The sequence below is a fragment of the Lathamus discolor genome, chromosome 20 (genome assembly GCF_037157495.1).
Source record: "Lathamus discolor isolate bLatDis1 chromosome 20, bLatDis1.hap1, whole genome shotgun sequence".
Lineage (NCBI taxonomy): Eukaryota > Metazoa > Chordata > Aves > Psittaciformes > Psittacidae > Lathamus > Lathamus discolor.
The window spans coordinates 1,392,908-1,405,936 of NC_088903.1; the positions used below are offsets into that span (position 1 = coordinate 1,392,908).

At 55.4% G+C, this 13,029-nt stretch overlaps 2 protein-coding genes across 2 annotated transcripts in view; both read left to right on the forward strand.

Annotated features, from left to right (window-relative positions):
- LOC136024280 (acrosin-like) overlaps window positions 1-13,029 on the forward strand; it is a 67,462-nt gene that overhangs the window by 5,773 nt on the left and 48,660 nt on the right. The window lies entirely within an intron of this gene.
- On the forward strand, window positions 4,283-5,081 carry LOC136024278 (glial fibrillary acidic protein-like). Its single transcript, XM_065699495.1, has one exon. The coding sequence runs from the start codon at window positions 4,283-4,285 to the stop codon at window positions 4,991-4,993; it is 711 nt and encodes a 236-aa protein (XP_065555567.1). The 3' UTR covers window positions 4,994-5,081.

Consider the following 13,029-nt stretch of genomic DNA (forward strand, 5'->3'; position numbering starts at 1 on the left):
TCCTCAGAGCCTCGCTGGGGGAACAGCACCCGGAAGGGCAGCAGGAGGAGACCCAAGGAACTGTCCCCAACCCCTTGCGCCCGCCCCCAGCCAATGAAGCTCTTGCGCTGACGGCTCCTGGATCCCTCCCCATGTCCCTAACCCAGTTACCAGATTTCTTCCTTCCTCTGCGTCTTCCTTGCAGCCCCACAGCGCTCCCCTTAAGTGTTTCTTCTGCTCACAGTCACCCCCAAGTCCCTGCCCTGTCCCCATTCCCTGTCCCCCATTCCCTGTCCCCATTCCCTGTCCCCCATTCCTTGTCCTCATTCCCTGTCCCCCTTTCCCTGTCCCCCATTCCCAGCCCAGCCCTGGATGTGTTTTGCAGCAGATGATTTATTGTCGTTCATAAATAGTTTGGTTCAAAGCAGAGGGCTGAGCAGAGACATCGGCTGCTTCTTCTTGCCCCCCTCCTGGGGGGAGCTGGGTTTGGGCCTGGCAAAGGCCCTTGCTCCTGGGGCTGAGCTCCATCGTGGCTTCCCCGCTCATGCAGGGGTTCCTGCGGGTGCCTTCTGCCCCTTTGCTGTGCTGTGGGCGTCCAGCCTGGGCCGTGTCCTGGAGTGCAGGCCCAGCCCCTGCTGCTTTGGGTGCTTCGGTGCTGTTCCCCCCTTGCTAAAACCCTGCTGCTGCCGCCCTGCTCTCTGTGTCCCCCTTGCTCCGGCTGCTTGCAAAGCCCCAGGCCTGGGGCAGAGAGCTCTGAGCATCCCTACCCTGGGACCGCACTTGTCCCTTGCACCCCCTGACCCCCTTTGCTGCCTTGCCAAGGCACACATCTGGCTGCCCTGGCGCAGTACAGGAGCTCCGTCCTCCATCCAGCATCCCAAACATCCCAAACATCCCACACTTTCACTGTGCGTTCTTGGGGGTTAACCCTGAGCTGCCCCTGTTTTGTTCCATGGATCTGCTCTCGATGCCTGCTTTAGAACACTGCCATCCTGTTGGAATCTCTCTGGCTTTTGCCTTAGCAGTTTCTAGCAGCTGCTGCAAATGTGCACGCTCCAGCACCTCTTTTACAAGGGACAAATCCATGCAAGGTGCAGTTTCTCATCAGCTCCTGGCCAGTGAATACAGGTGCTGTACAAACAAAACCACCGCCTCTGCTCACTGCTACGTTACAAGCACACACATTGAAGCTGTGACCTTTCAGCTGCCCCCAAGTGATGCTTTGCAATCATTCGTTTCTCTCTTCCTGCCTCCTTCTGCTCGGGGTATTCACGGGCAGCTCCTGCAGCCGAGGCATCCGGTTCCTCCACTCCCCTGCCCAGCCCATGGCAAGGCTTGACAAGCGCTGCAGGCAGCCGCCATGGACCTGTAGGCAGGAGGACACAAATACCCCTCAGGTTATCAGCAGGTTGAAGGGTTTCCTTAGGGCAGAGGCGTCCTGATGCACAAGGAGCGTGCAGCAGCCGCAGGAGCAAGCGGCCCAGTGTTAACACCGCAGGAGTCGGCTGGGCCATTCCCCGCGGTTAAAGGGCCCAGCAGGTTGGAAGCACAGGAGCTGCACTGGCTCCTTCCTGTTCCAGGGCTGCGTCGTCTCGGTTTGTTTTCTTCTTCTCCTGCCCCCCGATGCTGCTTGGCTGGCGGCTGATGGAAGGGATGGAGCTGATGGAGGGGATGGAGCTGATGGAGGTGATAAAGCTGATGAAGGTGATGGAGCTGATGGAGCTGATGGAACTGATGGAGCTCATGGAGGTGATGGAGCTGATGGGGCTGATGGGGCTGATGGGGCTGATGGAACTGATGGAGGTGATGGAGCTGATGGAAGTGATAAAGCTGATGAAGGTGATGGAGCTGATGGAGCTGATGGGGCTAATGGAACTGATGGAGCTGATGGAGGTGATGGAGCTGATGGGGCTGATGGGGCTGATGGGGCTGATGGAACTGATGGAGGTGATGGAGCTGATGGAAGTGATAAAGCTGATGAAGGTGATGGAGCTGATTGAGCTGGTGGGGCTAATGGAACTGATGGAGCTGATGGGGCTGATGGAGCTGATGGGGCAGATGGAGGGGATGGAGCTGATGGAGGCATTGGAGCTGATGGAGGCGTTGGAGCTGATGGGGCTGATGGGGCTGTTGGGGCTGATGGAGCTGATGGAGGGGATGGAGCTGTTAGAGGCGTTGGAGCTGATGAAGGTGATGGAGCTGATGGAGCTGATGGGGCTAATGGAACTGATGGAGTTGATAGAGGTGATAGAGCTGATAGAGGTGATGGAGCTGATGGAGGTGATGGAGCTGATGGGGCTGATGAAACTGATGGAGGTGATGGAGCTGATGGAGCTAATGGGGCTGATGGAGCTGATGGAGCTGATGGGGCTGATGGAGCTGATGGGGCTGATGAAACTGATGGAGCTGATGGGGCTGATGGAGCTGATGGGGCAGATAGAGGGGATGGAGCTGATGGGGCTGATGGAGGTGATGGGGCTGACGGAGCTGATGGAGCTGATAGAAGTGATGGAGCTGATGGGGCTGATGGAGTTGATGGAGCTGATGGAGGTGATGGAGCTGATGGGGCTGATGGAGGTGATGGGGCTGATGGAGTTGATGGAGCTGATAGAGGTGATGGAGCTGATGGAGGTGATAGAGCTGATGGGGCTGATGAAACTGATGGAGGTGATGGAGCTGATGGAGCTAATGAGGCTGATGGAGCTGATGGGGCTGTTGGAGCTGATGGGGCTGATAAAACTGATGGAGGTGATGGAGCTGATGAAGCTGATGGAGCTGATGGAGCTGATGGAGCTGATGGGGCTGATGGGGCTGATGGAGGTGATGGAGGTGATGGAGCTGATGTAGCTGATGGGGCTGATGGAGCTGATGGAGCTGATGGGGCTGATGGAGTTGATGGAGCTGATGGAGGTGATGGAGGTGATGGAGCTGATGGAGCTGATGGAGCTGATGGGGCTGATGGAGGTGATGGGGCTGATGGAGTTGATGGAGCTGATGGAGCTGATGGAGGTGATGGGGCTGATGGAAGTGATGGATCTGATGGAGCTTATGGAGCTGATGGAGCCGATGGAGGTGCCGGGCCTGATGGAGCTGGGGCTGCGCTGCCCCTCTCGCTGTTCCAGCTAGCAGCTCTGGTGTCACCCGATCCATCCGTTCCTCCCAGGCCTGGATTCACCCCCAGGTCACTTTAAACACACTGAGAAGGGCTCCTCCCGTGTGCCCCGCGTGTTGCAGGCGCTCTTTAGGCCTTGTCTGTGGGGTCTCTACAAACTGCCCCAGTGCTCCCATAGATGGAAAGGGTTTGGGCTTGTTTTCCTTCACTGCACGGCTCCGGTGTCCATCCCGGCCGTGCCACCGCTGGAGCGCTGGGAAGCGGATCGGGGGGCAGCTTCTTTTGCACACGGTGATGCAACAGCTGAGGGGGCCACACTGTTGCTTCCAACCCCTTAAAAACTAATGTGGGAACCCGACAACAGAAAGCACACAGAACACTGCCTGCCACCAACACACACGCACACAGACACAGACACACGCATGGGATCACACAAGCACACTCCCCACAATGGCAGTGTTTGAAACACAAAACCCGGACCATCATTACGCCACTCCACAGCCCCCTGCACAGAACGTGGCGCCAGGACCCCGAGAGGATGGACGATCAGGCTGGAAAAGTCTCCAGGGGTCGATGGCAACATGGATCTATTTGTATGTGCCAGCCCCTGGTACGTGAGTATCCCAGAGAGACCCTGTCAAAAGAGCTCTCTATGGGGCCCCGGGTCCATGGTCCGTCACCATTCGCCTGGTATCTTTCATAAGAGCATAGCAGAGACCTTCCCACGGCGGGTCCTGCTCCGGCACACACGCCACCGGGAAAGCTCTCAGTCCATCCGCATCCCTGCCCCTCTCCCTTCTCCCTTTACAGCTGCCCGTTTGTCATAAGGATGTGGGGGATGTGAACCAGGCTCCTTGCCCGGATCCAGAGGCCCCGGCTCCAAAGGAGCATCCAGGTCAGCATCAGCATCATCAGGCGGCAGAACCACAGGAGAGCCTCGTGTGTGTGCATGGCGGGGGGGTGCACACCCACCCCTGAGCCTGCCCAGGGGCTCTCCCTACCCTGAGCACCTCAAGACACTGCTGGATGGATCCCCAGGGTGCAGGCACAGCCCTGGCACTGCAGCGGGCACCCTGTGACACCTCGGACCCAGCACCCCGTGTCCCCAGGGCATTGCGCCCAGCAAACCCCACCGGCTGCCCCATGGGTAGGGATGGAGCCGGGATGGGGATGGAGAAGGGATGGGTAGGGATGGCCGTGCTCTGTGCTCCCCATGCCGGCTGTCTCGGGCCCTCCCCGGATCCCAGCAGAGCCTGTGGATGGGGCAGGCGGTTCCCGGTGCCCAGGCTGGGTGCCAGGGCACATTCACCCCTGCAGGCGCCGCAGAGGCTGGGTTTTGTGCCATCCCTCCAGCTCTGTGGCCAGTGGCCAGTGCCGGCGGGACGGGGGGGACGGGGCTCCATAAAACCCCTCATCCTGGCGCATCGCGCCCATCCCATCGGCGTGGAGAGCCAGCGCCTGTCCTCCTACAGCCGCCGCTCCGGCACCGCCGCCCCGCTGCACCGGGTGCTCCCCGCCAGCTCCCCAGCGCGGCTCCGGGCGCCCCGCAGCACCCGGCTGGGTCCCCGCATGGGCACGGGCAGGATGGATTTCTCGCTGGCCACTGCGCTCAACTCAGAGTTCAGGGAGACGCGCAGCAAGGAGAAGGTGGAGCTGATGGAGCTCAACGACCGCTTCGCCAGCTCCGTCGAGAAGGTCCGGCTGCCGGAGCAGCAGAACCGGGGGCTGGCGCTGGAGCTGAACCAGGCGCGGGACCAGGAGCCCTCGCGTGTGGCCGACGTCTACGGGGAGGAGCTGCGTGAGCTGCGGGGCCGCGTGGAGCACTTCGCCACTGCCAAGGCCCATCCGGAGACGCAGAGGGACAACCTCAGCCAGGACCTCGGCAGCCTCCAGCACAAGTAAGGAGCTGCCTGGCTTGGGGCAGGCGTGGGCTCAAGGTGGCCGCTGTGACCAGGAGGATGATCAGGAGCAGAGTGGTGATGGGGAGCAGGGGGACCACCAGGATGCCCCCAGGGACCAAGGTGGCCGCTGGGACAGGATTGAGAGTGGCCACTGGGGATGGGTGTGAGGAGCATCGCCAGGACCAGGGTGGATGCAGGGATGGTGATCAGGCTTGTTCTGGGGACCAGTGTGGTGATGGGGACCATGGTAGGAACAAGGACCAGGGTGCCACCTAGGACTAATGTGGGAATCGGGGTGTCCCCAGGGACCAGGGTGGTCACCAGGACCAGGGTAGCCCTGGGGACCAGGTACTGCTGGGTACCAGGGTGGTGATGGGGACATGGGTGGCCCCTGGGGACAGTGGCGGAGGGTGTGGGATGGGCACGTGCACCTAACCCAGGGTGTAAGGGCTGGTGTTGTGGGGCTGTGTTGACCCACGGGAGGTCTGTCCAAGGGGCTGAGCGTAAGGGTGCTGAATGGGTAACAGTGCTGAACGGGTAATGGTGCTGAACGGGTAACGGTGCTGAATGGGTAACGGTGCTGAATGGGTTACGGTGTTGAATGGGTATTGGTGCTGAATGGGTAATGGTGCTGAATGGGTAACGGTGCTGAACGGGCAACGGTGATGAACGGGTAATGGTGTTGAATGGGCATTGGTGCTGAACGGGTAACGGTGCTGAATGGATAATGGGTAATGGTGCTGAACGGGTAACGGTGCTGAATGGGTAATTGTGCTGAATGGGTGTGGAGGATTGGCTTGTCGAAAAAGGTCAAAAGGTCACGCTCCCATCAACGAGCTGGAACAAGACATCTGTGTAGAACATGGTGCAAACCTCTCACGCCAGATAATGAGGAACTGAAGGACACCGGCAAACAGCAACATACTATGACCAATCACAGCCAAGGCCACTAAGTGATAAGTGCATGAGAAGGAGGCTGGTGGGGGGGTGCACGGTGTAGCTGCAAAAATGTAGAAGCTACAAACCAATGATCTTGTAGCATGTAAAAGCTATAAGCCAATGATCTCTCTGTAACCAAACTATAAACGTGCAAGCAAGGTCTATAAGTATCCATCTGCTTAGCAATAAACGAGACTTGTCGGTCATCATCTGATGAGCTCATCTCCGGGCGATTCCCACAAATGGTGACCCCGGCGTGATCCCTCGAACCCCACGGTGGGACGACGTAAGTTCTGCTCGGGTCCTGATCGCAGCCACAGGACGGTCAAAGCGCCAAGATCTCAGGATTTTAAGCGCCGGACCCTGGGTGACCGTATAGACGAGCCCGGCCGATACGCGCCGCCGAAACCTTAAGGGGCTGCAACAAGCGCGCTAAGGTATGGAAAGGCAAGCGGCGTATGATTTATTTACTGCCTTCTTACAAAAGCGGCAGGTTAAAGGGATCGACCTGCAGAAATTGCTGCAGGGACTGTTAGCTTATGGGCAGTCTAAGGGATGTTTTGTTAACCCTCACACTGTCCATGAATTAGCAGAATGGTGAAAATTTGGAGATAAGATTTGGCAAGCTATATATAATACCCTGTTAAAACAAAAGGCTGGGAAGACAGCAGGGATCGGGAAAGCTCCGAAGAACGCAGCCACGGAGGGCAGTGACACTGTGAAACATTTGTTGGTCATTTGGAGAACTATTTTAGAGATGTTAAAGTCAAAAAGCGAGATCGTGGAACCCAGTGTCCCCCCGCCACCCCTGGCCACCCTTGAGCCTCTGCCAGTTGCCACCGCGGCTGCAAAGTCTGAAGACCGAGATGAAGACAGTCTTTTTGACCCGGACCCTATTGACCCCAAGAAGGAGCCTGTGCGTGCTCATCAGGCTGCTGTTGCTGCTCCTGAGGTTCTGACGCCTGTTAATTCTGATGCTGACCTGGATGATCCTTTTGACATGGAGCCGGAAAAGAAGCCTAATTTATATCCCCCAGATCCTCATGATAAATGGACAGCTGTAAAGGGAGAAGCGAGATGGGTGTGGGATGCAGATGTATTGTGTGCTTTCCCTGTGATGTATGTGCTGGATCAAGACCCGTGGTGGGAAGGTCTCTCGTATGCCCTTATCAGGGGTATCGGGAGGACTGTAGCGGACTGTGACGGACCGTGGACTTGGGGTCCCATATACAACTCATTTGATACAGTCTGTCTGTGATACTCATGTACTAGAAGTTAGCAAATGTCTATGATTCTATTGATGCTTGGAAACCTTTATAGATATTGCTGGCCACTTCTTCTGACATAGACTGGCCACCTGTGTCAGAATGAGTGTGCATTTTGATCAGTATAAAAGCCCTAGCCTCATGCGATGTGAGGGAGGCAGAGCTTCTGTGGGGACACTCGCTAGGGCTGAGCCTGCCACCTCACACTGCGATGATGCTTGTTGGAGCTGGTTTCCTGATAGTCTTCAGAGAGTCCTTGTGCCATGTCCTGTACGTGGGACTGTGTAGTGCGAGTAACGATTGTCTGGATTTTGTGTTTCAAATATTGTAGTTGTGTGAAATGTGCTTGTGGGATCCCATATGCATACGTATGTGTGTGTGTGTGTGTGATGAGAGCAGATGGTGTTCTATGTATTTTTTTTGTTATCGTGTTCATGTAAAAGTTTTTAACAGGTAGTGGTTTAACATTTCAGGCAAGAAAGGGTTAACGCAAAAGTGTGGTTGCTGACAGGTATTTATGGCTGCTGCTGAAGCAGGCAGGCAGCTGTAGCTGCTTGCCGAGCAGGCTGCTGTTTGTAGCCGTGCAAAGCAGAGTGAACAACTTTCGAAAAAAAAAAAAGGGGGGGGGGAGAGAAGGAAAAAAGGTAAAGTTGCAGAGCACAGGTAGACAAATGCGAATCCAGGTGATAGACTGGAAATCTATTCAGAGAGAGGCCCTGTCAAACAATGATTTTGATTGTTTGCAGGCGTTGCAGGAAAAGATTCTCGCCTTTCCTGTTGAGTACCAGATTAACGCTCAAGGTCAGGCAGTAAATGCTGAAATGTCTCCCTTAAATTGGAAATTGCTATCTCAGTAAAGGCAAACTGTTATTTCTACAGGCATTCAGTTTGAACCCACTAGGCAGATGTTGTCATGTATTTGGGGAACGGATTTGCTGTTATATTAAAAGTATTTTGAAATTAATCCTCACCCCTTCGCAGTTGTTGTTATGGAACATGTATTGGCAGGAAGCCTGTCAAGAGGCAGTTGCAGTTCAGCGAGGCCAGGGAGATCCCCTGATTGGGGTGCAATTACAACACCTGATGGGAACTGGACAGTTCTCCACTAAGGAGGCTCAAGTCCAGCTAGGTCCAGAATTGTTAAAAGAATCTATGAGACTAGCCTTGCTACTGGGGAGATCATCATCTGCCTTGAAAGGACTATTCATTGTTCCAGGTGTCATCGATGCTGATTATATGGGTGAAATTACGTTAAATTATTTATGCATCTTTGGTGATGAACAAACTCCAGCGGTTATTAAGCACTTTGTACAAACAGAAGCGCAGAAGATAAAGCCTTCTTTTAAGGCGTACTATCGAGATCCTAATACAGATTTGTGGCAGGGACCGGCAGAAGTAATATATCTGGGCCATGGTTACGCCTGTGTTTGTGCTCCTGCAGGACCCTTCTGGGTACCATCCAAGTGACTAAGACCGGCTGTTGCAGAAGCTCCAGTGACGGCGTCTCCGAGCTAGTGTATGGACCCTGACTCGCAGGCCCGGGAGGAGCGTTGCTTGCGCCGAGCGCTACAGCCACTAATAGAAGAACTGAACTCCTTAGTCAACACAGAGCTTTCATTGAGCACGGTCGCCCTCCTAGATCCGGTCCATGGCCACAGGCATATAGTGGTACAACTGAGATTGGTGATACAACAAGTGCTTCGATAACTCTGTAGTTTTGTCATCAGTGTGACCCTACAGTAGAATTGTATTGTGGTGGTTGTCAGTCTATAAGGCATCTTCGCCAGAGTTGGCTGAAACAAAGACTTTTTGTATAGTCTGTCAAATTATCTTTTATGTAACCCGCTTATAGCGCTTCAGAAATATTTAGCTGATTTTAGAAGTTTCACTTCATAGAGCTGCATATACGTTTGCTTTACAAGCTGCTTCGCTGTTATAGGTCTCATAGTTATAGGGGGTTTGTTACTTTGTTATGCTTTGCAATGTTGATCTGCTTGTTTACAACGACTCCTGACTCAGTCCTTATTCCTTTATAAAGAAAAAGGGGGAATTGTGGAGGATTGGCTTGTCGAAAAAGGTCAAAAGGTCACGCTCCCATCAACGAGCTGGAACAAGACATCTGTGTAGAACATGGTGCAAACCTCTCACGCCAGATAATGAGGAACTGAAGGACACCGGCAAACAGCAACATACTATGACCAATCACAGCCAAGGCCACTAAGTGATAAGTGCATGAGAAGGAGGCTGGTGGGGGGGTGCACGGTGTAGCTGCAAAAATGTAGAAGCTACAAACCAATGATCTTGTAACATGTAAAAGCTATGAGCCAATGATCTCTCTGTAACCAAACTATAAACATGCAAGCAAGGTATGTAAGTATCCATCTGCTTAGCAATAAACGAGACTTGTCGGTCATCATCTGATGAGCTCGTCTCTGGGCGATTCCCACACTGGGGGTCCTGGTGGACAGGAGGATGACCATGAGCCAGCAATGTGCTCTTGTGGCCAAGAAGGCAAATGGCATCTTAGGGGGCATTAGAAAGGGTGTGGATAGTAGGTCAAGAGAGGTTCTCCTCCCCCTCCACTCAGCCTTGGTGAGGCCGCATCTGGAATATTGCGTCCAGTTCTGGGCCCCTCTGTTCAAGAAGGACAGGGAATTGCTTGAAAGAGCCCAGCGCAGAGCCACGGAGATGATGAAGGGGGTGGAACACCTCCCTTATGAGGAGAGGCTGAGGGAGCTGGGTCTCTTTAGCTTGGAGAGGAGGAGACTGAGGGGTGACCTCATCAGTGTTTACAAATATGTAAAGGGTGGGTGTCAGGGTGATGGAGCTAGGCTTTTCTCAGTGATATCCAGTGCTAGGACAAGGGGCAATGGGTGTAAACTCAGCGCTGCCCCAGTGCCACCACTGTGCCCCACTGCAAGCAGTGCTTCTGGGTGCACACAGGTCGCACCCATGACTGTTGCCACAACCGTCCCTGTCCGGATGCTGTTGGTGTCCCGGTGCTGGTGGCTGTGGTCCAGCAGGGCCTGGCTGCTGTCCCTGTGCTGCAGCACTCAGGAGCCTTTCCCAGCCATCAGATGCCACCTCACTGCCAGCCTGTGCGAGCTGTCCCCATCCCTGTCCTCAGCATCCCTACAGTGACCCCCTGCCCCCAGCTTCATCCTGGCTGCCTCTTGTGGTGGCATCCGTGTGGACCCCCATGTCCCTTACAGCCCTGTGCCTCCAGACCCCACTTTGTCCATGCTCATGCTGGGGCTGTCTGGGGGCTGTGGCCATGGGTGCCCTGGCCATGGGTGCCCGCGTGTGCAGAGCAGGGTGGCTGTGCCTGAGCCTGGTGCACCCATGGAAGGGTGGATGAGCGTGTGCAGCTCTAGGGCTGCGGCCATGGTCAGGGACCGCAGCGCGGGTGTGCATCTGCCCAGGGCACACACGTGCGAGGGCAGGCACATGTGTGCTGCACATGGCTGTGGAGGGATGGAAGCGCACGTGTGAGCTTCCATGGGCGCATGGGCACACATGGATGTGCACGTGTGTGTGTGAGATGTGCACACGCATGGATGTGCACGTGTGTGTGTGAGATGTGCACTCGCATGGATGTGCACACCTGCCTGCGGATACGTGCGTGGGAGCCGTGTGAGCAGGGATCCATCCCAGCAGCACGCACTGGGGCGCAGCACGGCACGGACTCGAGCTGATGAGGAGACTCAAATCCACCTTTGTCACAACCCAGCCCTCTCTATCCCCTTGTCCGGTGCTTTCCAACCTGCACATCCATACAACGCTCCGTCTCACTGGCCCCTGTGAAACTCTCCAGGTAAACAGTCCAATCTCCATGCTGCAGACCTCGCACAGCCCCCACATCCTCTGCCCTCCAAGGCCCCAGCTCCTCGGGCCAGGGCTGGTCACAGCACCAAGGCCTCAGGGCTCATTCCTGAGCTCTTTTTCACGCCAGTCTCATGGCTGCCACTGCCCACATCTCCCCCTTCTTTCTTCTGGATCTCCACGCTCAGCCCCTGCTTAAGGGCTCCATCAATAAGAAACTGTCTGAGCCAATGGAACCGAACAAAACAAACACTCTTAATGCAAGTTCTTCCCTCGTGCTCCTACCCTAGCAGATAAACAGGTAAAGAACAGTTCGCTTTCTGCCCTGACAGCTGGGTTTGAGCTCTAGAATGAGACTGCAGATCCAGATGCACTTTGACAGGGGTAACAGCTCAACCTCTTGTGGCTGTAAAAAGCCACTGGTCCCAGCGGAGGGACACCCATCAAGACCACTACAAAACCCCCGTCCGCCCCGTAATTGGGCCCCCCCCAAAAGGTGGACATCCCCCCCCCAAAACTGCTGGAGATGGGTGCCCCCCCATGACCGTCCCCACCCCCCCCACTTTAGCACCTTCCCAATGGATGCTTCCAACCATGGCCTCCCCCCAGACTGGGACCACCCCCTCCCCCATCCAGGACCACCCACCCCATTGTGGGGGGGGTCTCTATGGGCCTAAGGGTGCCACCCCACAAATCACCCAGGGGCTTGAAGCTTAAACCCCAACCCTTATTGACGCCCCCATGACATTAATGCCCCCCCCACCAGGGTGATGGATGAGGGTCGTCCCCCCCACTGAGCATTGCTATGGTGGGGGGGGGACAGGAGCCGCTCTGTGGTGCCCCACTGAGACAGGACCCCCCATCCCCTCCCCCCCGGTGCCAAACTGAGCCTGCCACTGACCCCCCCTCCATCGCACTGACTACCTCAGGGGCTGTGCCCCCCCACCACCCCCCCGGTCACTGTGTCCCTATTCGGGGGGGCCGCTATGGGGGCGGGAGGGTGGTCTTGTGAGATATTAATGGGGTCCCAATGGGATCTTAATGGGGCCCTAGAGGGATCCTAATGGGATATTAACGGGGTCATAATGGCATCCTGATGGGATCTTAAGGGGGTCTAAATGGATCTTAATGGGGTCCTAAAGGGGTCCTAATATCATTCTAATAGGATATTAATGGGATATTAATTGGATCCTAAAGGGATATTAATGGGGTATTAATGGAGTCCTAAAGGGATCCTCCTTAGATCTTAAAGGATCTTCATGGATTCTTAATGTATCCTAGTGGGGTCCTAATGGGATCCTGACGGGGTCTTACTGGGATGTTAATGGGGTCCTAAAGGGATCCTAATGGGGTCTTAATGGGATCTTAATAGGATCTTCCTGGGATCTTAGTGGGATGAGGGGTGAATGAGGACCCAGGAACATGGACAAGGGTGAGCGCTGACCCCAGTCCCTTTTCCTGGCACTGGGGACACCAGTGCTGGGATCTGGGAGAGGTCCAAAGTATGCTGGGATGAGAGAAGTGAGGTCCCAAGGGAAGATCCCAAGTCTGGAAGCGGGATGCTCCAGCTGGATGCAGGGATGAAACAGAACCATGGAAGGCTGGGTTCTTCTTCATCATTGGGGTGTAGAGAGGAGGGTGAAGGGTTCCAACTGGAACAGGGAAGTTCAGGTTGGAGATAAGGAAGTGAGGGTGCTGGGACACTGGGATGGGTTGAACGGAGAAGGAGGGATGGGGCATGGAGCAACCTGGGCTAATGGAAGCTGTCCCCCCTCCTTCTTCATGCCACGGCTTGATGGTAGGGCAATGACTGGACTTGATGCTCCTGAAGGTCTTTCCCAACCTGGCTGATTCCCTGATTCCCAGCTCCCGCTTCCCACTGTGCCCTCCATCCCTCATCCCCATCCCTCCCCATGCACCAGAAGAAGAGGTGGGCGTGCAAAGCGTCCCCTCTACGGGAAAACGAGGCAACTTTACTGCAGTTCAAGCCAACTGCAGGCGATGCCGCTCC